This window comes from Accipiter gentilis, chromosome 13 (assembly GCF_929443795.1).
Source record: "Accipiter gentilis chromosome 13, bAccGen1.1, whole genome shotgun sequence".
In the NCBI taxonomy this organism is placed as follows: Eukaryota; Metazoa; Chordata; class Aves; order Accipitriformes; family Accipitridae; genus Astur; species Astur gentilis.
Window position 1 is genome coordinate 31,318,388 of NC_064892.1, and position 27,917 is coordinate 31,346,304.

The 27,917-nt window shown below is 48.7% G+C and overlaps 1 protein-coding gene across 1 annotated transcript; it reads right to left on the reverse strand.

Moving 5' to 3' along the window:
- Positions 1 to 1,299: 1,299 nt before the first annotated feature.
- ERICH6B (glutamate rich 6B) lies at positions 1,300 to 25,774 on the reverse strand. The gene is given in 14 exon segments (XM_049815733.1): positions 1,300 to 1,446; positions 2,565 to 2,793; positions 4,725 to 4,877; positions 5,103 to 5,191; positions 7,036 to 7,181; positions 7,763 to 7,827; positions 9,457 to 9,611; positions 9,812 to 9,910; positions 10,929 to 11,053; positions 16,961 to 17,092; positions 19,285 to 19,363; positions 20,611 to 20,749; positions 22,771 to 22,828; positions 25,411 to 25,774. Coding segments are annotated over 14 exon segments (1,980 nt in total).
- Between the last annotated feature and the right edge of the window lie 2,143 nt (positions 25,775 to 27,917).

Sequence of the window (27,917 nt, forward strand, 5' to 3'; positions counted from 1 at the left end):
AGACCGTATTTTAACTAGTTGGCTTTTACTAAGAGAAAACTTGGGAACTGGTGGCAGAAAGCACAAGTAGTATTGTATTTGATAGCTGTTCTTGTTGCCTGGTTAGTCACAGCCTCATCTACCTGTAGTTTTTCATTACCACGTACAGTTCTTCTGGCTGTTGGTGTTGTAGAAACACATCATCTAGATGCTTGTGGTTTGTCCCCTGTAACATCTGCGTGAAGCTTCCCTTCACCCTCTGGCTTTGCCAATGTCATTTGAATGAAGTAACCTAAGGAAAAATGCTCTTTTCTTGTGGAATTCAGCTTCTCTCTGCCTGGTGTGGGGCAGTGATGTGTGACCATTGCTTCCTAGGTGCTCGGAGCCTCCTAAAGAGGATTGGCCCTTTGGATTGCATCCCTCGTAAACGACATGAATGCCAAAGCAGCTGGCCAGGCATTCTCGCTTCTTTTTGTACAACAGTGATGCCCACAGCATAGCTTATGCTCTGCTGGGTGTTTTCCAAGCAAAACCAATTGTCCCTTCCTCAAACTCTGCATGTTTGGTGTTGACAAAGGGATGTGGGTAGGAAAAGGGGAAAAAGTCAGTGCTGCTGCAGCAAATCATGCGGTGACTGCAGGTAGATCCAGCCCTGTGTCCACAAACACTGCTTTCTCCTACCCTCGTGCATTTTTATCCTCACTGAACCCTAAAACCCAAGCCAACACTGTGGAGAAAATCAGATCTTTGGTACAAAGACTGAATAGAACAAAACCAAAAGAAAAAAGAATCGGTTGGCCCCTTACAGTGGTGGCCAACCATGCCATTAAGCTATCTACCACCAACTGGAGCCCTTGAAACCCTCATCTTCCCTCTCCTGGATTACCCCCGGTCCCCGTACCCAAGCTGTTGTTCGCCATCCCCTCTCCACCAGCCTGGGTGTCTCCGGCCGAGAGCCAGAGCAGGCTCCTCGGTCACGCTCGGTACAACAAATTCCCAAAGTCCAGTTCATCAGCTGTAGGAATGAAGCCGTCTCCTTTGAAGTACTGCACATTTCGGCGTATGACCCCACTGATCGTACCAGGATCCATCAAGTGCTTTCAACCGAGATGAGTTTGGTGTTATGAGGACTTGAGGTACAGGGAGATGGGCACTGGGAGCTTGAAAAAAGGAGCTTTATTTTCAGCGCAAAGTGACCGTTACCTCCTTGACGAAGGCAAAGTTGATCTGAAATGCTGATGTAACTGCTTGCTGTTAGTCTTAATACCTTCATTTCGGTATTTCGTGCAGATAGAAGATGATGAAACACGAGGTGTGATATCACTGAGAGAGGGGTTGCCAAAAGCACCGCAACGCCGTCTGTATTTTGAACAGCAGGTTCCTGAGCTGAATCTTTTTAGACTGAAGGAAGAGCTCCTCTTCGCTTTCTGGCCTCTTCAGCAGGTGACTTGTCTCTGGGTCTTTTAACTGCAAAGAGAGCCCGTCCAAGGTGAAGAGCGTTAATGCTGAACCCCCTGAAGCGGGGCAGCATCCCTTGTAACCCAACCTTTGATGCTTACCCATGTATTACCTGTGTAGCGTGTCCGGGGTCCCCTTTCCCTCCATGCCCATGGAGCACGATAACCCTACGGCTTCCCTCGGGAGGCGATCCTCTTCCCGCACACGTAGAAGGGGACTGAGGAGCTAAACTCACGGCTCTTGCCTCCTTTGGTGGGAGTGGGCTGCCCAGAAGTGGTGGGGCAGGGAAGAGGACTTCCTTACCTAACGTAGCAATGGGTCCTGGGAAGAAGTCTGAATTTTGGGGATGGAAGAGGAGGTGCTAGAGCTTTACGCTTCCACATGCTGACCTTGAGTTGTTGCCACCTTTCCGAAAAGCTCCCCCAGATGTCTGTTTCCATTAGCAGTACATCCATGGGCACGTATAGACTTATTGCTATGAGGGCTGTCAACATTTGGTTTGTGCCTACGCCGGGGAAGACATCTTAAATCCTTCGCCCTGAGGACACAGCCCCCAAGCTCCCGGTGACGTGACCTGCGTTTCAGAGCTGGCCACTCGTGTTTGCACCCAGTGGAGGATTGGGATGCACACCAGTAGGCTGGGACGGTCACAGTAGCACCGAGCAGGGCTGAACCCTGGCCAAAACAGCATTTCCACCTCCAGGGAAGGGTCAGAGGTGGAAATTTGAGTGACAACAAGTACCAAAGTATTTTGGTGCTCCTCTCCCCAGATGCTCGTTTCATGTTAAGTGAAATGCTGTTTAGATAAAATCAGGAGCTTTGTGTTTGTATTGACATTTAATATAAATGTTTTGAAAAGAAATAGTGTTTCAGAATAAATTTGCTGTTCTTGCCCTTTAGCGACAGCATTTCAATCTTATCTAAAAGCTTTCCCGAAAGGGAATTTCATTAAGATTCACAGGGGCAGGAAATTTGCTTTTGAACGAAACGGTGATTTTTCCACCTGAAAATTTGTGACCGGTCCCAAAGCTTATCTCCACCGGGAGGTTTCCCTGCTGCTGCTGCCGCTCTCCGAGGAGGTGATGGACAGGAGCTGGCCGGGCTGGGTTACTACCGCGAACGCTCACCTTGAGCCGGGACCCCACGTTGAAACGAATACGATTGCTGCGGCTGGTGAACAGTAAGTCGATGTGATCCTGAGCCAGGATTTTAAGGGTGAGGTGGTCGTTCAGTTTCATGGTGATGGACTGGAAAGGAGGGCTGTGAGTGTGGTGGCTGAAGTCATGCCACTTCCAGCACTTCTGACTGTTCCCTGCCCGGTCCAAGCAGATCCCGGTGCAGGGATCCAGGGCAGCCCTGGGAACAAACAAGAAGCTGGATGAATCCAGAGCTGACAATTTCCCAGCTCCAAATGCCATCTTTTGTCTGCAGTCGGACCAAACTTCTTATTTTTGCCATCCAAGAGTCACAGCTGGGACCTGATGCATCAGGTCAGGGACTGTTTTTTCGGTAATAGTTTTTGTCCTATGCTAAAAGCACGCTACAGAAATTGGCCGGCTCCTGGGAGAGCAACGAGTCCCCAAAGGGCAGAGAAAAATCCTCGGGCAGAGCGTGGGCTCTGTGTGTGAGTCTCCCTTTTCCTATTGCACATCAGCATCTTCTGAAAGTCTCTAGACATGGTAATTTCTTTTGCTCTAGCCACCTTTATGCTAAAAACAGGTCCTCCGTGCGTGCGTGGCTGGGTACGGGAAACGGCCTTGCCAAACTACAAAGGAGAGAGAAATGCAGCGTGTGGGGGAAAACAGCCCCTAATTACGGCATACAAATACAAATTGATACTCCCCATCTCATGACAGGCTGAGAAGGCGGCTCTGGGCGCTGGAGCATCCCCCAGCCGTGGCACGCGGAGAGTTTTTATCATTCACGGCGTACGTTAGGTTGAGTTTTTTCTGCCTAAGCGTGAAGAAGTTGATTCTCAGCAGGCTGCGAGAGCGGCTCAGCCTCCCCCAGCGTTACCTCACGCTGCAGCTCGGAAAAAAACCAGCATGGAAAAAAATAAATCTGACTTTGCAGCTGTGATGTGCTCCAGCTCCAGCCGTGGACAAGCCTGAACCGGTCCATATGCGGGACAGATGACCTACCCACAGGCTGTCGGTTTTCTGTTTTCCTCTCATCAAAGCTATCATATTCTTTTTATAAATAGCATCACTGAGCATCAATCGGTCACTGAGCATCAGCCTTAATTTACAGATGCTGGGAGAGGTTGGGGGGGATGGCAAGCCAGCAGCCGGTGCGTGGCTAACACCGATGGGGAATGTGTGGTCCAGCGGGGCGAGGAGAGACCCGCGGCAGGGTCGGCGATGGTTTAGTGCTGCTACGGATCGCCTGGGAGCCGGACTGTAAAAACCTGGCTGCTGCGTGATGGATGAAAGACCAAACATGCCTGCAGGCAAACGGTAGGACTGCAGGAGTCTGATGGAAGCATTATTGCAAAAGCTATTTAAAATGATTTGTAATAGCCGGTTAGACATTTAAGATGTCCATTCATTAGCCTCAGCACGGGGAGGACTTGTAAAACTGAGATGGGATTTACTGATTCCCCCAGATACTAGCTTTCTGAAGGGAAACTTTGGAGACTGGGGATGGGGTGTCGGAAAATTAGTATTTGATGGCTCGAACGCCAGCAGTTTCTGCTAAAGCCATCGGTCACCTCATATTACAAAGACTGCAAGAAATTGGTCACCTAAGTCATTCTTTAGTGAGGAACACTCACTGGATATTAGAAACAAACCAGAAGCAATGTTGACCTCAAGCTAACTGACTCTGGCTATCGAGGCTTTCGCTCATGTGCAGATAATAACCCCACGTTTTTCCAGCGTGGCCACCTGGGGCTCTGCTGGAAACCGGTAAAAAGTAGATTTGCCCTCACCCCTGCACTGTAATGGGGCCAAAAGACCTCTGTGGCTGTGTGGCCAGTCTTGGCTGAGGTGAGTCCTCACGCCGGGGTCTGCGGACAAGTGTCGGTAGCGACGGAGATGGGACAATCCCTGTGTGCCCTTGTGCCAAAACCCCCCCCCAAAACAAAAACCAAGAAGCCACTGCTCTGGTGGGCTGCAGCACAGCCCTCTCTCCTTTTTCCTGCACTTTCTCATGGGGAAAAAAAAAAAAAAAAATTGGAACAAAAAAATGAAAAAGCTTTCAGCGTGCCTTAAAGCCCTAGGGTGCCACTGGGGCGAGTTGGGGACGAGCTGGGACCTGGTGTCACCTCTGGGCTTGCCGGCACTTACCAGAGGTGGCCGTCGGGGTGGAAGCAGAGCCCGTGGCCGTGGCTCCCGAAGGCAGCCCTGATCTCGGGGTACCTGCTGTCCTCCAGGATGCAATAGGTGAACAGGGCTTCCTTGGTGAACGTGATGAGAACGGCCAAGTTGCCCGACGGGTAGCTGAGAAACAGTTAAGGAAAGACGAGCCCGTAGAAAGCCCACCGAAAAGAAGGCTTGAGAAGAAAACCATCACGGGACGGTGTCTGGGGAGGGGTGTGGGAAGTGACCCAAGCTTCCACCACCCTTCAGACAGCCAACCCCAAGGCCACCAGCTCTGTAGACCTCATTCCGTTGCAAGAGCAGCACGAGTTGCGTAGCCAGCCAAGCACTGTCGCTGCTGGATACTAAACCTGACCGCTTCCATCCGGGAACAGGAGGAAAAATATCTGTCCGTCAGGATAACGTCGTCTTACGGGCTCAGGAGAGCGGCAGTGCTGTAGGAGCAAACCCAAGGTGGTGAGAGGCAGGTAAGTCGTGGGGATGCCTGCCTGGACACAGGGGATGGGGATGCTCTGCCCGAGGTCTTCCTCTCCCCACATGGTACCAAGCTCAGAGCACTGCCAGACCGTCACACTCCACGCTTTCCACCTAGCCTTGGTTTGTGGTTTGGTTTTTTTTTGGGTTTTTTTTGCTTGCTTACTTTTTAATTAAATCCTTTTAAATAACTGAGGAAAACTCATCCTTCACTTCTGTGGGTTTTTTTTTGCATTTCATGTACAAAGCTCAGCTCTCTTATGTTATTAGCTGCTCTCTGATGATATAATTTGCCAAGAGCCCTCTTTCCATCAGACACGCAAGTAATTTATCCTGCAACATACTGACAAGCGAAATAGAAACATTTCTTCGCTAAGGGCTTAGCTCCTAACCTTACAAGGGAGCTGGGTTTAATGCTTTCTAATAGGAATAAGCAGCATTACCGCCTGCTTCCCTGGGAAGAATGGAGAGCAGCTAGGAGACGGGGGAGACCTCGCTGTTCCTTTTTAACATCTTTGTTAAAAGCAGCAGCTAATTCTCATGTGCAGAAAGGGGCCGGGCTCGGGTTTTGTCTGTCGCGAGGACCTGAGGGACTCGTCCGCGGCAGCTCCCAGGTGGAGGCATTTTGTACATGTGAAGTGGCTGACTCTAGCCATAACTGCGGCACTAATTTATAACCTGAAGATGCACGTTTTGGCTCTGCAGAATAGCTAAGAATTACTTCCCGGTCGTAAGGGATGGAGGGGAACCAAAAAGCAACAAACCGACGATATTGTTCTTGCTTTCATTTTTCAGGCTTTTTATGAGGCTAAAAAGACAGAGGGTCCCAGGCTGGAGGATTTGCTACCCCTATATTTCAGGAGGGGAGAGCAGTATAAGGCGCTTCTATGTCAAAAATAAAAAAAGCCAACAAAATCACTGATTGTGTGATAAATCACAGGTACTTTTCTTGCACACCTGCAGAAATTGCAATGCTTTCTGGTTTGGGAAGGGAAGAGGAGAGGCAGGGGAGGGAAAAGAAGAGCCGTGCTGCCGGGGGCTGAGCTGGCGAGGGGGATCCCATCCAGTCCCTGGCTGATGGAGTGGGCCACCAGTCTGTGCTTGCCCTCTCGGAGACACTGGGGCTTGGACAACTGGCCCTGGGGAGCTGCTTCTTGTAGCAGCTGGGGTGGAGGGGACACCCCAGGACACGCCATCCCTTGCTGGGCACAGCGGTGACATCCCTACTGATGAATTCAAGGCTGCCTGGACCCGTAAGGCTTTTGCCTGTGCTGTTAAATTGTTGGGTTAGGGCTTGGACCGGACACCGGGAACGCTGCCCCAAGTGATTCCTGGCTGAGGAACCTGGGTCTGATGCTGCTGGGCAGTTTGGATAAGGCAGCCTGATTTGGAGGGTGAAGGATGAACGGTATGGAAGCGAGTAGACCAGGATCCAAGGCTTCAGTTTGGGTGGAGATCACTGACTGGTGGTGTTCAGCCTTCAAGCTGCATAGGATGCTCCATAAGTAAAAGCCTTCATACATGGGCACCGTCCCAGTAAAACCACAGGGACGCCAGACTCAGCTTTCCACCCCGGCCATCAATATCTGATTAAATCCATCTTCAAACAGCCACCAGTTGGTATGTCCCATCAACTTAGTGCACCCACCGATAATCATTTTATTGTTTCGCTGAATCAGGATCTTCTCCGTATCTCACGAGAGATATCTAAATGGGCTTAACTGGAACCACAGGACTCTCACGCGGTACGACGCCATACAGCTCTCTACAATTCCTGCCCGAAAAGCAACAAGAAGAGACCCACCTTTAAGTGCTCTGCAACAAACTCTCTGTCTGGCTCCAGCAGGTCTTCTGGAGGTGCTGATGTCGGTCGGTGCTTTTTGAAAGGGACAGCTTTCGGTCTGACAGCGTATTTGTTTTGTTCTGAGAGTCTGAATGAGATGCTGGTCCCTGAAAAAAACATTTTAGGAGGTTGGTGTTGAGGAGAAGGTGACGCAGCTCTGTTTCTCCAAGCCTTGTATCATGGATTATTTGGAAAGGAGCAGGGATGGAGGGAGACACTGAGGAGTTTTTGTGTGTTTTGCCTTGTTTGAGGAGAAATAAGTGGAAAGGCAAAATCTTACCTAACTAGAATGGGGTGGGATCTGTGACGCTGCAGGATGGCTTTCCTAAGAGATGTAAGGGATGTCCTCGGTTAAAACAATGAATCATCCAGCCCGTGAGGAGCTGATAATTACTTATAGCAAAGGATGGATTAGACATGGACTAGCAAGTCTCTTCTGTACCATCTCCTACTCCTCTCAACCAGAGGACATATGGTGATGACAGGCCTTCTAGACAGGGAATTATGCAGACCTGTGTTTTGAGAAACTGTGAAGGTTCCTGGCCACTCGTAATTAAGATTATGGCACCTTTTACTACACAGAGGGCTGGAGTCTCTGCTTCTTCTCTAGGTGCACTGAAGCTGCCTTGTGCTTCTGGCTCCAGGTCAAGCCCAGCAATCACAGCAACTCACTAGGAAAGGCACTTACTGGCAACAAATCTCAGATACTGCTGAAATATTTCCCTGTAGCTCTCAAAGCCTCCTTCGCCTAACCTAAGATCAAGAAAAAAAGGAAGTTAAAAATAAGATCAAATTGTTGGCTAATGACACCACCCACATAATCAAAGGGAAGAAAAAAAGTGTCATGGGATGTTATATCAGGATTCACCTGAAGCAACGCAAATGTCTGCATATGAGATCGTCACTTTTATATCTATTTTTTATATATATAAATATATATATATATTTATCATCACCTTTTATAGCCAGAGAAAGGGGAGAGCCATCTCACTGCAGGTCTGATGAACGGTGCAGTAGAAACACCTATTTCCCTGCCCTTCTGTCAAGGAGAGCTGCAGGTGACGGGCGAAGGCGTGGGTATGGGTTTACAGAAATAAGGTGAGTCCCAACCCTCGGGACATGCTGCCCACACGTGGTCGGACACCCTGCCCCACTCCACCTCTGCCTTGTGCCCCTGACTGCCACTCTGGTCTCTCAAGGCGAACCTCAGCTTGCGTGGCTGGTGGGACCAAGCGTTGCACGCCACGTACGCTGCTGACCCGTCCAGAGCCAGAAGACAGACCCTACCCAAAAGGCTCAAACCAGATCCTACCTGGAGACCTGGTTTAGTGAGCATGGATGATGGTTGGACTCGATGATCTTGAAGGTCTTTTCCAATCTAAATGATTCTATGATTCTACGACCTGAGTGGCACTTGAACCTCACGCTGCTCTTCTGTGCCCAAGGGAAATTTTAGTGTGGGCTGTTGCACCCATGAAGATATGATGGCACTTACAAGTCAGACCCCAAAGGACCAAAATAGCAGGAGAAAAGGGGAAACAGCGACAAAGCATGGATAACTCAAAAGTGATGCGGTCCGATCTCTGCCCACCTTGGTGAGGTCAATATGCCCCAGCCGTGCCCACCCGTGGTGTGCCCTGGGAGAGATGCATCCCCAGGCGGGGTGAAACGGGAGTTAGACCCTTCTCCTGCTACTGAGCAGCCTGGGAAGAGGTTGGGAAGTCACATCCATGTCCACCAAGGCTGCTGGGTGTGGGGACCGAAGCAACTCTGGTGGGAAGGTGTGTAGGGGCTCTGCAATGGGAAGGAGACCCCAGATGGGGTCAGGTGCCTTCAGGGTCTCTTGGCAGAGAACAGTTACCCGGGGTTTGACTTGGGAAAATCTTTTACCATCTGGGAAAGCATCTGGCTCCATTCTTCTTTCTAGGGCACTTCCTAATCTGCGAACGTCACAACTTCAATGCCAAAATTGCAGAGAAGGAGCAGCTGATGGCTGCCGAGCCCTCAGCTCTAGATTCTCCTTATCAAGCCATCCAGTGCCTTTCTAAGGGCTCTAAAGATAAGCTGCACGAGGACTCTCAAGCAAGTATTGCCTTGGCAGCACTGAACCGTCCTAGTCCAGCATGTTATTCTGGCCCTGTTTGGTACTGTTGCGTACTCAGGACATCCTGCCCGGGACAGGCGATGGATCTTTCCTGCCAGGGAAGTCCATCACAGGACTGACATGAGGATGCCTCAGTGCTTGTTGGTGCACGTGGGCAGCAGTGCGATGCCACGAGTAGGTTTCCACCAGCGAAATTCCCTGGGACCTGGGAAGGGACGTGATGATGGGGCTCCTCTCCTCCCACCAGGGCCTGGGGCTGCTCTCCCTCAGTCCCTTACTGTTGCAGCAGTTTCTTCTTGATGCTGCTCCTCAGCTCAGCTTGGGAAGGGTCAGCACGGGGAGCCGTGTCCAGCTCTTCTTCCACTTCATTTTCACTCATCAGGTCTCGGATGATGGCGTCAAACACTTCCTTGTATCTCCTGCAGCAAAAGATCTGTGGGGTGCGGTGCCCATCAGGAGCGGTGGGGCTGGCATGGGGCACCTGGGTGGACCAGGGACCTCCTCACCCTCCAGCTCCCACTGCCCACATCCCTCTCCCCTTCCTCTCTGCCACTTCCACGGGGTGGTTGCTCTCCCTTTTGCCAGGAAGAAACTTACGTTACAGGCATGCTCACATGGTATGGGTAGACTCACATTTTCCTGGGGCTGTTCCTTCAGATCCACCACTGTTGGGATCGGCTTTTCAGGAGCGCTGCAAAAGGTGCACTTTGCAGAGTCTTTGGTCCAGGTGATCTCCCCAGAGGACAAAAGAAATTCAGCATCAGCATCACTGATTTTTTAAAAACTAAATTGGGCTTAAGTCTAGGCTGTTCCCATACAGGCAACCAAAGAGCAAAGAAAGGCTTTAAGCCTTTTTAAAAGGCTTAAAACTTTAAAACAAGTTTTAAAAAGCAGCTCCTGTCTCTTCTTTAAAAAGAAAACCCTGAGAAACTACTGGAACAGACTTCCTAGAGAGGTGATCGATGCCCCAAGGCTGCCAGTGTTAAGGGCATTTGGACAATGCCCTTAACAACATGCTTTAACTTTTGGTCAGACCTGAAGTGGTCCAGCAGTTGGACTAGATGATCATTGTAGGTCCCTTCCAACTGAAAATATTCTATTCTATTCTATTCTACTCTTTTCTCTATTCTCTATTCTATTCTACTCTATTCTCTATTCTGTTCTATTCTATTCTATGTCTCTCAAAGGGGAAAACATCTCCCCTTTGGAGCAATGTTTTCTCCATTATCCGAGAAGAGACACTATCGTCCTTTCTCCCCTCACAGCTGCAGGAGCATCAAACCACGTCCGCAGAACATTTTTCTGGAAGCTGCATGCCTTTTCTGGAAGCTGTCTTGCCAGACAGCTGGCAAATCCTGCACTGCCTGGCTCTAAATGCAGCAACAAGAAATCACCGGGAGGGGAAAACATGCTCGGTGGGAACCCACGGCTCCGAGGTGCACCACTGGACAGGGAGGAGGAATCCTCCACCAAAGCTGTTCACTTCCTCCGAATTTATTTAATGCTCACTTCTGGTGCCATGGTGCTGCTCAGCCTGACATCTTTTGCCTACAAATAGCAGCGGCAGCTCTCCAGCCTCTTCCCCCAAACAAGGATGCACCCAGCAGAGAGAGGTTCTCCTCACTGTTGCCCACCCCGGCACCGACCTGCAGCCAGGCACTGCTGCAAGGTGCTGCTCCCCAGGGTAAAAACACCACTGAAAAAGTGCACGGCACAGTAATCCCTGGTTAATCGGACGGCTGGGTCTCACCTCACCCGGGTGGAGGGTAGTCGCAGCCATCCCGTCATCCTCACACTCTCCCCCCGTGGATGGTGGCTCCTCATCTAACTCCAGCCTTGGACTCCCTTGGGCAAGCTCAGCAGGCTCCCGTGACGCTTGTTGCAAGGAAGAGTTGCCAGTTAGCTCCTATTTATTCAAAGCAATGTCTCATAACTTTGCGTACAGAGAAAAAGGCTTTGCCATCCATTGCTTCCCCTCCGCCTCCTCTCCTGGGACCTCAGGACTTCTGCGCACCTCTTTTTGTACCAGGGCCCAGCTTCAGCAGAAGAAAGGGCCACCATAACCCCATCCATCTCTCACTGGTCCCATACAGTCTGGTGGAGGGGACAGACAAACATCCCAGCAAATGGCATCGCCCCCCCCCCCCCCCCCCCCCCGCATATATTTGTGCAAGGGGAGAGGGAAATGTGCTGGTTAGGCACAACGGCATCCATCCCCAGAAGCACCAAGTGATCTCTTCTCACATGCCAAGAGCTTGGGAGACTACATTTCGTCCCTCTTCTTGGGACCTGGCACTTCAAATTTGAGAGGGAAAGCGGCTAGATTAGCCTAAGCACTGTCCCATGCTTTTGAAATATTCATAAATAATCTCAAAATAGCAGTGAGCAGGGAGAGGAGAAGTTTGCTGATGATATTCAGGGTGGTTGAGGCAAAGGGCTGACTGTGAAGAGTTGCAGAAAGACCCTCGTGGCACTGAATAAAAGGGTAATAAAATCACAGATGAAATCTGATGTAGATAAATGTAAAGTGATGCGCATGGGAAAAGACAATCCTAGCTTTACATACAAAATAATGGGCTCTGAGCTGGCTATTTCCACTTGGGAGCCAAATTTTCAGGTTATAATAGATAGCTCTATGCAAATGTCAGCTCAACACTCAGTAGCAATCAAAAAAGCAAACAGAAAGCTAGAAATTATTAGGAAAGGAGAAGAGAGCAAAACAGAGGAAATCATTATGCTGCTGCGTAAATCCATGGGCTCCCACCTCTTGAATACTATTGTGCAGTCCTGATTCACCAATCTCAAATATGATACAGAAGAAACAGAAAAGTTACAGAGGAAGGCAATTGAAGATGATCAAAGGCATAAAAGGGCCTCCATTCAGGGAATGACTGAATAGATTAAGACTTTTTATCTTGGAAGAAAAAAATGACTGAAGAAGAAATATGAACAAGTTTTGTGATGGGAAGAGTGGCGTGACTGGGGAACAGCTGTTCGCATTATTCAGTGCTCTTCAAAGGAAGAGAGCGATCGTCAAAGAAAACTATCAAGTGACAAGTTCAAAATAAACAAAAGAGATTTTTAGCTGTGGCACTCCTTGCCGTAGGCTACAGTGGATGTTTAAAGTTTGTGTTGGTTCAATAAGGGGCAAACTAATCGATGGAAGAAGCATCCCTCAAGCCAATCAAGGGCGATTAAATGCAGAGGTGGTGTCTACAGTTCAGGAGGTTCCCGAATCGCAGACAACTAGGGGAATGGCGAGTATTCTGCGAAGCATGAGCAAATGTTTGCTCTATTTTTGTATTGCTTCCCGAGCATCTGCTGTCTCTCATCCAGGGCAGGATGCTGGGCCAGGCGCACTTTGGGGCTGACCCTTTGCAGTCAACCTTACGTCCTGCCTTTTACACCGGGCCATTTCTCCCACTAAGGCCAAGCAGCTTAAATGTAGCCCGAGGTATCTGGTCCTGCTGCTTGTCATCATTTCTGATGCAGCCCCCTGCATCACAGAGATATAGCTGCTTGGTGGCTTTCCAGCCTGAACACACCAGGCGCGATTTTTCGGCTTAAAAACCCTTCTGCCAAGACCTGCAGGAAAGCGCATCCCCTTTGCCTTTAGCAAAAGCCTCTGTAGGGCGACCGCTTGAGAGCACGGACCCCTTCTCATGGGATACCCCCACCGTGGAAGACGAAGCAGTGACCTCTGTGGCTGTCGGTGGGAGCCCTGAAGCGGACCTGAGTGACCGAGGGAAAGCACCAAGCCGCCTGCTATCCCCAACAAGCACAGGGACGTAAAGCAAAAATCACCCCCTGCAGAAGCCTGGCTCGCACCATCTCTTCCCATCACCGGGTCTGGGACCTGAGGAAGCCTGGTCCACTCCACCTTCTCCTGCAGGGACAGGTCTTCTCCGCAGGTCCTCAGCTGGAGGCCAAGTCGTTCTGAAACACGGCTGATAACCAAGGGATGCACCTCGTGCTCCATGCAGGTCTCTAATTTTTCTGTGCGGTGGAAGTGTGACCTGGGGGTGGCTGTGGCTCAGAACAAGGATGTTTTATGGCAGTTGGGTCACCCTCCCCTAGCCTGACCATGGATCATCTTGGGTTTTATCGTTCTAAGGCTGCATTCAAAGAGAGAGGCTCCCGTTCTGCTTGTGATGCATGGCTACGAATGATGAGAGAGCGGGGAAAAAAAAAAAAAGTGCAGCAGTGGCTCAAACACTTGGTCCAAATCTGAGCGATTCACTCAAGTTTTCCCCCAGTAAATTAAAAACAAACACTTGGACGCTCCGATGACACAATATATGAGTGTCTCTTCTGGCTGAAAACTCACCACCTTAATGATAGGGACATTTATGTCCCTGTGCACTTTTCCAAGGTTGCCTTAAAAGCCATGCCTTGGCTGTTTACCAGCTGATGGATACAAACTAGGAGCCTCACTTTGCACCTCCTTTCCAGCTAGAAATGAGAGTGAGGGATAGTGGCTATTACAAGGTAATCACACCCCGGGGAAAAATTCCTGAGCTCAAGTATCTCTGTTCCCCACATCAGGGTAATCTCCTTGCACTCGGCTAGCCCTTGGCAAAGCTTGTCAAGCTAGGCTGGCTTGTCACTCTCAGCGTTTAGGAGTCTGCCCTATTTCTGGAGGCTGCTGCATCGCCTAAGCAGCCTTGTGTTGACATTGCGTGCTCAGTAATGTGGAGAGGAGGCTTATTTTTCTGAAAACCCAACCTTTTTCACCTATAAAGCCTAATTTAAAATAAATGTAAGGCCAAATTCTATTCTTATTGACACCTGTGCTATTTTGCAGCAGCTCCGAAGGAGTAATGATGATATATATTGAAACAAGAGGACAATCAGACATCTGTCTGGTCAATTGATCTGCAGGAGACGGAGCACAAAAAGCTCCATTACACACACCGAAGCAAATAATCTGATAGCGATAGTTATGGGGGAAAAACCCCACCACCAACAAACCAAACAACCAAAAGACACCCCACCCACACTTCTCGGCCCTAGATTTCCATCGGGAAGGAGTCCCTGCTGTGTTTGGCTCTGTAGGATTAGGGAGAGAGATGAGAGCCTTGAACGTAGAGTGCCAACTGCAAGTGGGCAAGAGCAGGTCTTGGCTGCAACCTGGGGAAACGGGTGCCTTCCCCTTCCTCTTCCTCTTCCTCTTCCTCTTCCTCTTCCTCTTCCTCTTCCTCTTCCTCTTCCTCTTCCTCTTCTTCTTCCTCCTCTTCTTCTTCCTCCCTCATTGCAGCTGCCCCTCTCACCCTCTCCTCCTCCTCAGGGCTCCCCATCCATCACTGTTTGGGGGTCCTGCTGCCCCCAGTTCCCCACCCCCCCCCAGCAGACCCCAAACTGGTTCCCCCCGATGTGGGCTGACCCCATCCCGCTGGCTCTGGAGGGTTTTTTTTAGCCACCGAAAAGCAGAACCCTGGCATCCCATAGCCACACTGCTGGCACAGGGTCCTCGCTCCTGCGATGGCCTTATTTTAATATATTTGCACTGAATAATACATATTTCTTGTGGAGAAAGGCGGGTGTTTCCGTGCAGGGGGGAATTTGGCAGCTCTGAATACTGAGCAGCTATTTCCTCAAAGCAGTAGGATTCGACCTGGTAATCAACCCTATTAGCATTAAAAGGAACTGTCTAAATGTCAAGCCAGGTTCAATAAATAAGCACTAACACATTTAGAAATGGCTTAGAAAGGGGAATTAAAAGTTTTGCTGCTAATTATGCTCCTTGTTTTAGATTTTCTGTCAATTGTAGCTCTCCCATTCAAATGAGACAATCATTTGCTGCCAAGATGAAGGACATGAGACGGCCTCAAAGTTGAGGGTGGGCAAAGCTGTTTATAGATAATGGAGAGCTAACGGGGACCTCAGCCCCTGGAAGCACCGTAAGGATGGAGTCAGCAGCCCTTTTTGGTCAGGTCCCTTCCAGCCTCCTGTTACAGTGGGTCCCAAATCCTCTGACACCTCTTGATCCCACCAGCGTTGGGAAGTGCCAGGAGACAAAGGAGAGGAGGGCAGGCTCCTCCGACCAGCTGAAGGCACGCAGCCCAGGAGCTAGGCAAGCAGAAGCAGGGAGCGCAGCTTGCTGGAAGCATATTTTATAAGCAGCTTCAGAAACCAGTGCTGGTTTTACCAACCAACCCTACTCTTCTGGACCCAGCCACCTCCGACGCTGCCTGAATGGAAGTGGCTCACCCACATCTGGTGCTTCGATGCGGTAATGACATATAACTGATACTGATGGCAAAGGCTAACCCACTCTGCCCCATAATGTCCCCAGTCAATCACGCAATATTCTGTTATTGGAAAAACTCATTTTTGCCCCTCCGATGGTAATCAGTCTATGCCCTGAAGCACGAGGCTTGATAGCCTGTGTAATTTGCAACCTAGCTAAGTGTAACTGCAGATGTTAATCCTATTTATACAAATGCCTGACAAGCAAAAGTAGGGATGGAGGGACGAGCTGCAGGGTGTGGGAAGGCATAGAGCTGGGTTTCCAGGAACTCTCCTCCTGCAGATTTCCAGCTGCTGGACTCCAGCGATGGGAGACCGAGAGGATTGGTGTAGCACAGTCAGCAACTCTGCAGTTGTGCCCCTCCTTTTGCCTGGTATCTGCTCTGGAAAATGCTGGAGCGGAGCTCACAATGGAGCATGTCCCCTGCTCCACATAGCCACCCTCTACCTAAGAAATGTGTGTCAAAGCTTGTGAAAATAAAAAAAAAAAAAAAAAAAAAGAAAAAAAAGAAAAAAAAAAAGAAAAAAAAAGAAAAGCAAGAATGTCTTCTTTCTGCCCTTTCCCCTTTTCTCCCCGGAATGAGCGCTTTTCATCCCAAACAGAAGGGAAATGCTTTGCAGTCCCAGGTCTTGCTTTCACAGCCTGATTCCTCGGAGGACTGCAGACACCCAGACAGAAGAAGAATAGAGGAGTTACCTTCTTTGCACTATTTTGTCACCAAACTTTCAATGGACAACCGTAGAGTTGCCTTGCTGATCCTATCTCCCCTGCCCTCTGGAATCAGGTGCTCTTCGCTTTGCAGGTTTTGTTTTGCAACACTGCTAAATTTCTTCTCCTCCTAATTTATACCCACCTCTGCTTTCAATGTCTCACTCTCTGTTTTTCCACTATCCCCCCCAGTCTGCCTGTCTTTTAATCCCTATTCTTGTTTTCCTCTCTTCCCTGGGGTCTGTCCTCCTTAGTTTTTCATTCATATCCCCACAGCTATTGATAGATATTTTTTCCTTCTTTAATCCCATATTTCTTGTCCTCTTTCTCAGATTCCCAGTTTTCCTTCTTTCACCCCCCTTCCCAAACCACATATTTTTCTTGCCTCCTGTGGTCTCTGACACCCCATGTCCCACCCAGCTGAGACGTGGCAGAACTGGAACCCACTGAAATTGAGGAGGAAGACCATGGGAGGAAGAGGGCTGCAACCCTTCGGTTTAAGGCTGGTACTACCAGGCATCCACTAGGCCCTTTTCTAGAGGCTAACTCTAGTATTTGGATGAAAATGCTCCCATTCACATTTCCCTTCTCATTTTTATAATGGCCCTGGATGACTAGACAGGATGACTTGTCCTCCATGGCCACCAAACCGTGGAATCTCTGATCCACAGCAGCAAAAGGAGGACTTCAAATGCTTTGGCCATTCTTATGAACAAAATGTTTTTTTAGTTTAGCCTGGGATTTTCAAAGGATGGTGGGTGGGCACCTAGAAAACACAAATTTATCTCACGGTGGCTGTGATTATTCCAAATATGGCACTGTACCTTGCTCATACAGTCCTGCTTGGCTATTGTCCTCTCCATCCTCGCCTGCTGCCTCTTCCTTGGTTTCGGCTGGCTCCTTCTTATCTCCATCCTTGGGGTACACCTCGGTGTCCCTGGAGAGCACTTCCACGGCTGGAGGGAAGATCAGAATTTCCCACAGCATGAGGACACGGCACCGAAACTGCTTCTGCGTCGTTGCAGCCTCTGACGGGTGCTGGATGGGGTGGTGGGGACCACGGGTGGGCGAGCTGACCACGACCTGCCTCTGCAAATACCTTACCTGCGCCTTTTGAAGAGGGTGTCCCGTGGGTCAGGAGACCTGTGGGAGCTGAACCAAGGCCCACGGTCATCCCTGTTAGGTGAAGTGCCTGAATTAGGAGCCTAATATTGTCAACAGCCAGGAACAGGCACCTCCAGCAAGCGATTCGGAGGAGTAGGCACCCAGCCCAGGGAGGATGAGATGGGGACACGGTTGTCTAGTTAAACACTCCTAAAAGGGCAAGAAAAGGCATTTCTTCACCTCGCCGGGGTGCAATGGGACCTAAACACTTTAAATAATATATTGTGGGTGAACTGCACCCTGAAGGGATGCTCAGTTTCTCTACCCGGCTGCACAGTACTGAAAACACCCTCCTAATCGCCTGGCGCAGGACTAAACGGTGGGAGGAAGGATTATGGGTTCAGAGAGGTGCCGAATCTGCTCCCATCGCAGGTGGGTGCTCAAAACGCGCCGGTGATGGGTACCTGTGCCTGCGATCGCTCACTCCACCTATTTCACCGAGGAGGGGGGGAGGAAGGGAAGTCACTGCTTTGCAACTGCAGGAAACCCCCCGATTTCTAGGAATTCATGCTTTTGGGTGAAATCTCCCCAAACAAGTCTCTCAGGCCTCACAGAAGAGAAAGGTTTGATGCTAGCAAGCCTGGGTTTTGCAGGAGCTGCGACCCGCCAATGACGACGGTCCCATCAGGGCAGGAGGGACCCAGTGTCACAGGGAGCCAGCCACCCAGCAGCGTTTCCAGCCGTGGATTTCCCTGGAATTTTTCCCTTCCCGACAGCGCCGCAACACCCGGCACCTGCACCCTGATGCGTTACTGCTGGCACCATCCCTTGTCCTGCAGGATCAACGAAATACCAGCATTTCCGTGGTCTTATTCCAGGTTTAGCTGACCTAAACCAAGCACCCAAAATCCCCCAAACCAAGGAAAACCCGGCTCCACAACTATGTCATTAAGAATGATACCTCTGGAAAACGTAGTTACAGACTACACCGCATTTGTTGTGCTTTGTTTTCCTGCGCTTCCTCTCTAGGGACGTCTTCCACTTGGGCAAGAAACATTGGCTGCACCAAGAGCACACGCTTGTGGGTGCACACAACGCTTTACCTCACCGACACATCCTCTCCTCCTGCTTACGCCGAGTCTTGTTTGCTTTTCGGAGCAAGGCTGTGACGGCTTGGCCCTGTCGCACATTTCCATGGCTGCAGGAGCCCCAACCCCAGCCAAGAGCCCCCGCTTGCTGTGGTTCCAGCTGCAGGGTTTAAGGACAGCAGCGAGGATGGGCTGGCAGGGAACGGTAATATCTTTAAGTATATCCATTAATACAGATGGAAAACAACAGATGAGCATTTGGGTATTTTTGCTGCTTTCTTTCAGACCTGAGAAAGAGTTGGTATGGCCAAGAACACATTTCCCACCCCAACTGTATACTACAATTGGTCTAATAAAAATGTATTTCATTTGCCTACAAAAATCACTCTTCTGGGCACTTTACAGCTGTAAAGCACTCTGTTTTCCATTCCTGGCTTCCTTTAAAAGGCCAGGTCTTGCTGCTTATATTAGTGAATGCACCAGACACATGGTACAGCCAAGTGAGCACTGCTGTAGGAGTCTTCACATTACAGTTTTCTAGGCTTGATCCTCCATGCACTTAAATTGATTTTACACTCATGGTACTCCTGGGGCACCCAGGCAGCTGCTTCAGGTTTTTGCCAGTTTAAGTAAGATTCGGATTGGGCCCAAGAGCTTGTGTGCCTCGCAACAGCCTACGTGTTGCAGGCGCTTTTACATCGGTGAGGTCCTGTCTGTGTTTCCAGGGGACAAAGAGTAGAACTGGGATCCACAACTGGGATGACTGCAATACTGATGGTCAACTGTGGGAATGGGCAAGCAAGCTCAGATGAAAGCAGGCAAAACTGGTTTAGGATCCGGTTGCGATGCAGGTGCCAGCAAGTAGCACTTGGTCCTTTTGGCATCCCTGAGATCATGTGCAGAGGATGGTTTGGTCAAAAAAGGTGTATTAAAACCAGAACCTTAATGCTGCTCACCTTGGTCTTCTGTGGGCTTAAGGCTGCTCCCGCCACCCACAGCCTCTGAGCTCTTCTCCTCTCCTATTACTGAAACAGCCTAAACATCATGTTTTAGTTATAAAGTGAGTTTAGTGGATGGAAGGGTGGGAGGGGAAGGGGGATTAAATTTACTGCTCCAGTGACTACAGATCTGAAATAAATCTCCAATTCAATGATAGATCAATAACACCAAGATTGGGTTTAAATTATTAATAAACTATGAGAAACGAGGATAATTATTCTATGAGTCACAGCTCTCTAATGCACTGCACATTTTTTCTCTGAGACATCTGCATCGAAGCACAACCTGCCTATCTCTTGGCAGAAAGCTGTAGCCAAGAAGTTAATGCTTTTTGTTTTGCTAGCTAAGCATTTCATAAACCCTCATGGGCTGAGGCAGCCTAGTGACAACGTTGTGCTTCTCTCTCTCACAGAGCGACTCTTAGGCCAGGATCCCCTAAAACATTTAGGTGTCTAATGTGCCCCTGGAAATCAATGGGATTGATTTGAATCACATTTGGGAATGGTTCTCAGAAGGCCCTCCGGTCTCCTTCCGAACCTGGATGGCTGGGGATGGAGGAGTTGCGTTAGCCCAACGGGAGATGCTGGCCTCGGAAAGTGACCTCGGATGGTTGGAGAGGCCCCTTTTGCTGGGGATAGGAAGGAGGGACAACCTCAGGACGGCAGGAGGCAGGGAGGGGAGGAACGGCTTTGGCACGTCGCTGGTAGACTGCGACGACAGCACCATCGAAACGCTCGTGAACTTCAAGTGATGTTGACTTCGCTCCCCTTTTTTGGGCAAATAACAATATTCCTCCATTCTGGGTCGCGACCATCTCCGTTGAGTGAGACAACCCGGGCTGGCACAGGCGTGGGCTGGAGATGCTGAACACCTCTGGGCACCCTTCCACCTCGGGAGGTGTCATCCCTCAGCTCCAGCATCGTGGCTTAGGGTGGTGATGCGGAGCAAGTCTGACTTCAAGGAGCAGCTCGGCGCAAAAGCAGCTCATCCCTGCTCTTTGACAGAGCAGGCTGGTGTCGTATGGGCTCAGAGCACTCTTGATGATGCTCGTTAGCTGCTGGGCTATCAGGCGAGGTGCTCAGCATTGCCCTGGCTTACCAGGAGCGTACCTTACTTAATAGGAGAGGAACAGAATTCAGGATATTGGTAAGAGGATATTTATCAAATCAAAATTTCTGCCAAACAAAGCCTACCTTGTGAGTATTTTTTTTTTTTAGTAAACTGATGCCAAAAAGCCACTTTCAAAAAGAAATCTACAGTACTGAGTACTTGGGATTTTGTACATGGCAGCTTTAAATGAACTTACCGTCCTTCCTGGCAGCCAGGGACTCATCTGAATAGCTCCACTCCGTCTGGGTCATCTCATCTTCCATGTCGTGCCTTCTGCTGCGGCAGGAGACAGGGTAGATGTCTACACGCTGTCTGCAAAGAGGTGACACCGGGTGGGATGCTCGTAGGCAGTTCACGGCCAGCGGGGAAGAGGGCTGTAGGTTTTAGGAGCAGGCAAACTTTCCCAGCAGTTTCCAGTGATTCTCAGTGGCGTTCTTTTGGGCAGGGAAGCACCAGTCACCTTAAATGAGTCCTGCCTCAGAAGATGGGAAAGTTAGGTCTCTGCAGCGTGCGGAGGGGAGAGATGCGCTCGCAAAGCTAAGAGTGGAGGGGGAGCAACGGCCGGCCCCCCAAAAATGAGTGAGGAGGATTGGTAGCAGCTGCGTACAGAGTCCTCTATGGACTTACTGCTTCCCTTGCCTCTAGTTCACGAGGTTGTATCAGTCCTAAAATCCCTCTCCGGCTTATCTCTGCTCACCCAGTTCTGCAAATGGCATTAGGCGAGCCCCGCTCCGCCAGGCATCGCTCTGCACCCCATGCGGGTTGGGGGTCTACTGGGGCACCCCTCCTTTGCCACAGCACGTCCAGAAGCAACTGGGGCTTTCCCGTCCCATTCTCTCCTTTCACCTGAAGCTGTCTGGCAGGGTGTGAAATCATTCCGAGCCTACAACACAGAGCTATCAAGGTGTCCAGCTGCTTCTATCTGTGTAATGCAGGGAGAATTTCTTGATTGCCCCTGTGATATACTAATTTAAAGATGCCTGTGGCCTTGGCGAGTGAAAAAAAACAAACCACCAAACCACACCAAAAACGTGAAATGAAAAAAAAGATGCAGAACAAACTGTGGTTGGGGCATGACTTCAGCTGATCCAAGGGAAGGAGTGAAGGGCTTTTGATTTCTTTTTTTTTTTAATTTATCTGCATTAGTAATTCAAAAAGGCCTTTACACATCACTGCTTTTGTATTAGTTACCTACAAATAGTAAAGGATTCTGGGCACAGCACACACATCCACCCCAAATCATGGCGGGTTCCTTAAGGACGGCTCTGGCCAGCCCTGCCAGGTGCTGGGATGCTGGGTCCCCTCCAGCTCCTGCAGCAGCAGCTCCTCATCTCGTGGGAAGGCACAAACCTCTCAGATGGGCTGGAAATCTGGTTTTTTCTTGCATTTCCGTAATGACTTTCTGTTAGCCTGGAAACCGTAAGACCGTTTTCCCTGGATACCGCAACAGAGGTTTTATCTCAGACCGTAACATTTTCATAATTTGGGGAAAAAATAGAGCCTGCACTCTTTCAGGCTGCAAGTTATGAATTTATAACCCTATAATGAAAAAACCACCTCGCTGCATGTTCATGTAGCAATACAACAGCCTTTCCTTAAACAGCTGCTTATATGCATTTCCCTTGGTGCCAAGTGCATGTAGTCACATCTTTCAGGAAAAAAGCCAAACCATCTTTCAGATATTCGCGTAAGGAATGTTATCAATGAACTGAGTGCCATTTAAAGTACACTGCAGAAGAATTTGGTCTTTATTTGTCTCTTGAACAAGCGTGTCTACTCAATTTCTCTTCTCTCCCCTTCTCTCTGTCTGCAAGGAAGATTAGATATGTCTAACGTTTATATCGGACAGCCGAAAGGAGTGAGCTACATCCCCGGCTGATGTAAATCCATGTTGCTGCAGCAGCATCGGTGGTGTGAAGGGTGGTATTAGGCTGATTTACCGTGGCTGGGGAATCAGACCTCCCTTTCCTCCCCAGCTGGAAGAACAGCCTGCAAAATAAAATCACACACTGCAGCCGCGTCGAGAGATGCTGCACAGCATTTATCTGTCTAACAACAACAACAACAAAAAATTAAAAAAAACCTCTGCAGAGGCCAGCAACATCCCTTTTAATACAGCAAATGTTGAGGGGCCCAAAGACAACCACTCGGACAGACATAACTTCCAGTTTATTAACAAAAGAGGCACAGCAGCGGCTGCCAGGCTGTGGATGTCTCAGGCATACTGTAAATCTCCAGTTGTTAAATGTTCCTGATGCTCACCCGTGTATGGCATAAATACAGCCTAACGTGACTGAATTATATAGAAAAATGTTACCAATTACTCTCCTTACTTGGATTCCTTCCGCTTAGAGCCAGTGGGCTGAGCTGACAGGGAATCTGTCGCTGGTGCTGGAGGGGAGAGAAAAAGCTTTCTTGAAAAAAAATCCAAAAAAGATCCTCTTTTTGTGTAGAACAGCAGGGTTTTTTTCTTGCCTTGAGATTTCTTGCCATGTCATTATTTTGTATTTCAGATAAAACCTTCCCACCTTAACGACGAACATTTTTCCCCATCAGTTTTAATGGTATAATAAATTGCGGGAGAGCGAAGAAAAAGCTCCCAAAAATGAGCTGTAAAAAAAAAGTTGCTGGAGACCCAGGGCAGGCTTTGCAGAGGAAGAGGCAAGAGTTACAAGCTAATTTACTTTGCTTTTCTGTTCAGGTTTCATCTGTAAGCAGCTTGGGTCTCCTTATTTTACCGACTCTTTGGGAGGGCATATTCCCATCCGTGTTGCACCTTCCCTGCTCGTGCCACAGGCTGGACGTTTCCCTCGAGCACAGCAGAACTGGGGTCTGCTGCAGCCCCCATTTACTGGGTTAATTGCACATCTTAGCTCAGCTCAAACGCTTTATCAGATAAACCAGCGCTTAGGCAACCTACCTCCGTGCCACCATCCCAAGCGGCTTTATTTCCAAAAAATCAGAGAGGTCAGAGGGAGAGATTTAGGGCAGGCATAGGCAGAAGGTGGTGGGAGAGAGGAGAGGCACCCGTGGGCATGTAGAGGTCTGAGGAAAGAGCACGGGCATGGAGGCATTTGGGGAGGGCAGCAGGGTGGCAGAGGAGATGATGGTGGAAAAGAAAATGTAGAAAAGTGAGAGACGTGGAAAAAAGAGAGGCACGGCTGTGACAGGGCAGCAGAAGAAGCATTGGAATGAAGGTTACTGATCAGATTACATAAGCCACTCTTATGAAAGACGAAAAAAAAAAAAAAAAAACAACGAAAAGAGGTTGAAAAAGGCCAAAGAAGTCCTGTGAATCGCTGTACTGTACAAAATTCTGGAAGACATATTAGCTGTTCACTCTAGGTCCCTAATGAGGCATTCCCATATTTGATTTTCCTTGGTAAACCTACTTGTGTCTAAATACTAGCCCTCTACTGGAACAGGCTGAGAGAAACTTCATATTTCATCTGAATTTTAAATTCTGATGTGGAAATCCAACAAGCGATTGCCTGGGATAGCACTGAGAGAGGTTTCAGCATGCATTTGCTTCCAGTCACTTGTGGCTGCTTGAGATCCTCAGCCTCTTGCAGGGGCAGATTTGTCCTCAAGGATGCAGCTCACGTGTATGCCTGCTAAGAATACTTGATTTCCACACGGAAAGCTCTTCAAAAATAAACCTTACGTTTGCAAACAGTCGATTTTCCTATTCTTGGGAGCTGACAAATTTGCATTGAGAAAAATGCAAAAGTGAGCAGAAAAACACTTCTGTTGGCCAACCCCCAAGGAAGACCAATGCATGAATTCTGTAGGAAATAGGTAACCCTTTACTTCAAGGATTAGCCTGGCTCGCTCATGCCGGCTGTGCCAAGACAGGCTGTGCTAGGGGCTCTCCTACAGCAGGTGAAATGCATGCTCATAGCCTGTTCAAAGAAGAAATACGGAAAAAGTCCAATCTTCCCCCTAAAAACCTGATTTATACTTAGGATAAGGCCAAGTTGTCCCACTTGGACCCCAGTTCAGGATCCAGCCTCTGTTGCAGAAAGCCAGATTCTCCCTCTGTAGGGAACCAGTTGCTGGTCCCCATGGCTGCTTTGTGGTCCATTTCCAGTGGCTTTTGATGGGGCCAGTTGTCCCTTCCTTGCGCAGTCACTGGGAAAAGTTGTGACCCTGTCCTGCGTACAGCCACAAGCCACATCCTGGCTTGCAAGCAGAGGACATGGGCACCACATGCAGCCAGAACCAAAATGGGACAAGTTCTTGCCATCCTTAAAAAAGGGTTTTTTTCCCCCCCTATAATTTAGAGGGGTTTTCTTTCTGTGGATTAACTACATTTTTGTCCCTGCTATCTGCCTCTGATCATTGGCTGGATTACTTAATGAGCTGTAAAATATTATTAAAAGTGGAGTATATGTATATATAAAAAAAAGTAAACATAGCTTGAGCTATCTAGTAAGAGAGATAATTGTCTGATATTAATTTGCTGGCATTTACATGCAACAGAGCAACTCTGCTCCAGACAAAACTAATCACAGTATTTGGACTCTGAACACCTCGGAAATTCAGGAGTGCTGCCTAAAATGGATGTGTGGGTTTTCTGTTTACACTCTATCCTGGCTTCACTCTGCTTCTGTTTAAATTCCTGTTGAAATCCCATTTTTTCCAGCCGGGGCCCTTAGACTAGCACCTTGCATTTGTGATGAGCTCTCTGACAATCTCCATGGTTAGGATTCAGGTCTGGGTGCTGGTGCTCCTTACTGTGCTCTCACAGCTCAATACCTTTGCCCCAAACATGGGACAAACCAGCCCAGAAGTCCACAAAACCACAGCCTTCCAGGCAAGGAAGGGCAGGCACATGTAGCTCCTCAAAAATCCATCATCATTTTAGGTGTCCGTGCATGGCACTCATATTTACCATATGCAAACGGAAACGTAGGAAAGATCAAGGACAGCTGTCTTTCTCTCCTTCCCTCTAACAGATGGCTGAAAAATACCTGTTAGGAGCTTATCTTTCCTTGAAATTTCTTCAGAGGTCTTCCAGCAAACTTCTTTGCTATTTTCACTCTGTTTTGCAGGAAAGGATGAGGAGGATCCTTCAGGCTCTGCTTCCCAGACAAACTCTGTGCTGCTTTTCTTAGTCGTGTCTTTGTTGAAGTGAGCAAGATTAGTCTGCTTAATATAATCTTGTATTCTCTGCTTATTGAAGGCTTCTTTAGAAGTCATGTACTCCTTTTCCAGCCTTTTCACATTTTCCACTGTGAGAGCAGAGCTGGAATCTGATGAACCAGTCCCAGGGGGAAATATTTTTGGTTGGGACTGGTTACTGCCAGGCCCTGACAGCTTGCATCCATTAGACATATCTGCAATGCATTAAGGAGATGAGAATCTTCAGCAACAGGCAAAGTCAATTCATCATTCTGGTAACAAAGAAAGAAAGAAAAGAGAAATCCCATTAGTCATTTACTCCTGACGGGCATATTGATTGATGTAGTTAAAATGTTCACACTAAGATAACCTTATTAGATTGAAAATCACTTTCTTTTCAAGAGGATCTACTAGGCTCCAATTCAACAAAGCACTTAAACAAATACCTGATATTAAGAGCATGCCCACGTCCCATTGGCGGGATTTTCTTAAATAGGTTCCACCTAACGCTTAAACACCAAAGCTTAAGATCGCTAAAAAACATGGCATAATGCCTATCAGTGCTCAGACAGGCCCAAACTTGAGCAACCAAATACCTCGCATCATAACACGCAATGGTACCCTCGTCTCCACTAAGGCTGTACTAAAGATCGCATCAGTGATTTCATTATTAACCTAGTTTGCTTTGGCTGTAAAAATGCTGTACAGCTGAAACTTACTGTATGCAGGCTGGAACAGAGTGCACTTTATATTCATTACTAGTACTCAGACAAATTATTTTGGACATTTTATGCTACACGCTGATGAAGAAAATAATAAAAACGTACAGTGGAATCTATTGAATCTGTTTAATTGGACCTGCTGGTGGCCATCCGACCATGCCAATTAAATAAAGACAAACAAAAGCAGCTCTCAGAGGACTTGCAGTGAATAAACGCGGGGTAACTACCACATGATTTCTGTTATTGCATTATTCTGTATAGTTGTGTGTCTGAAACATAAACTAGCCATAAAAAGCTCCTCGTCCTCCTGTTTGCAGTATCTGGTTAATTGCATCTGCATCTTCCCTTCATCCACTCAGCCTGTTTAATGTCAAAAGAGAAAGAAGGGAAACATAATAAGGTTAGTTTGGCAGAACTAGTGCTTCGCAACCTCCTCTTCCCCTTCCCTGCCAATTCCCATCGGGCATGATGCTCCTCTGCTCCGACGGACTGCAAACCGTGATGGCTGTTTCCAGGTCTATTACGGATGCAGGATGCCCAAAACCTTCCCGTGCCCTGGGTTCCACCTTTGGGGCACCCAGGGATCACCTTCAGGCTATGCATCCCTCTCCGTCCACATGGGCAGGGTGGTCTCTGCCAGGTGTGGGAGCCCACGGAAAAATACACACGTGGGTACCACGGACCGCTGAGTGGGACGTGCTCCTCACCCCTCGGCTGGGCTTCCCAGGCAGGACAATTTCTGAGAAGAGAGTAGGCAAATGCCGAGCAATGACCCAGAGAGATCCCAAAGGTTTCTCTTTCACTACTCTTTGGCGTGGGCTAGATGTCTACGTCCGATTTTAAAGCACCTAGCTTTACCAGTGGCAGTCTTACACTGCATCCTTCATTGCAAGTATCTCGTTACCATGTAATCTAATTACGTCACTTGATGTTCATCTCCTTAGAGAACTAGCTTTGGAAAAGTCTGTCCTTTCTGCCTTTCATGAACAGTTCTCTCGTTTCTCTTGTAACAAATTAATGTTAAGATTCCTTTGCTTCTTCACTGTACTTTAAAGCATCTCTGATGTCGTTAACTCTACTGATCATGGTACTGCTGTCCTTTTGCTTCCTGTGTCACGTTTTCATGGTCATGGACCTGTACAACAAGCCAGGCTGGAAGGTGCCTCTGGAAGTCACCTGCTCCAGGGCCATCCTCAAAGCAAGTCAACTAGATCAGGGGCTTCAGGGTCTTGCCTAGTCAAATCTTAAATATCTCCAAAGATTGAGATTTTACAGCCTTTCTGACTCCAGTATTTAATTAGGATTTCCCGTACTCCAGATGGTGTCCGTTGCCCCTTCTCCTACAGCTTCCCAGCTTCTGAGTCTGGCTGTCTTCCCTTCACCCTCTTATTTGGCAGCTATAGGCAGCCATGAGATGTCCCCGAGCCTTTTCTCCTCCACGTTGAACAGTCCCAGCTCTCTCAGCCTCCTAATAGGCACATAGACTCCAGCCCCTACGTCCTGGTGACCCTTCACTCCAGTACGTCCATGTTTCTCATACTGGGGAGCCCCAAACTGGACACGGCACTCCAGATGTACCTCACCTGTGCCAAGCAGCGGGTAATAATCACATCCCTCCACCCGGTAGGTTTGGA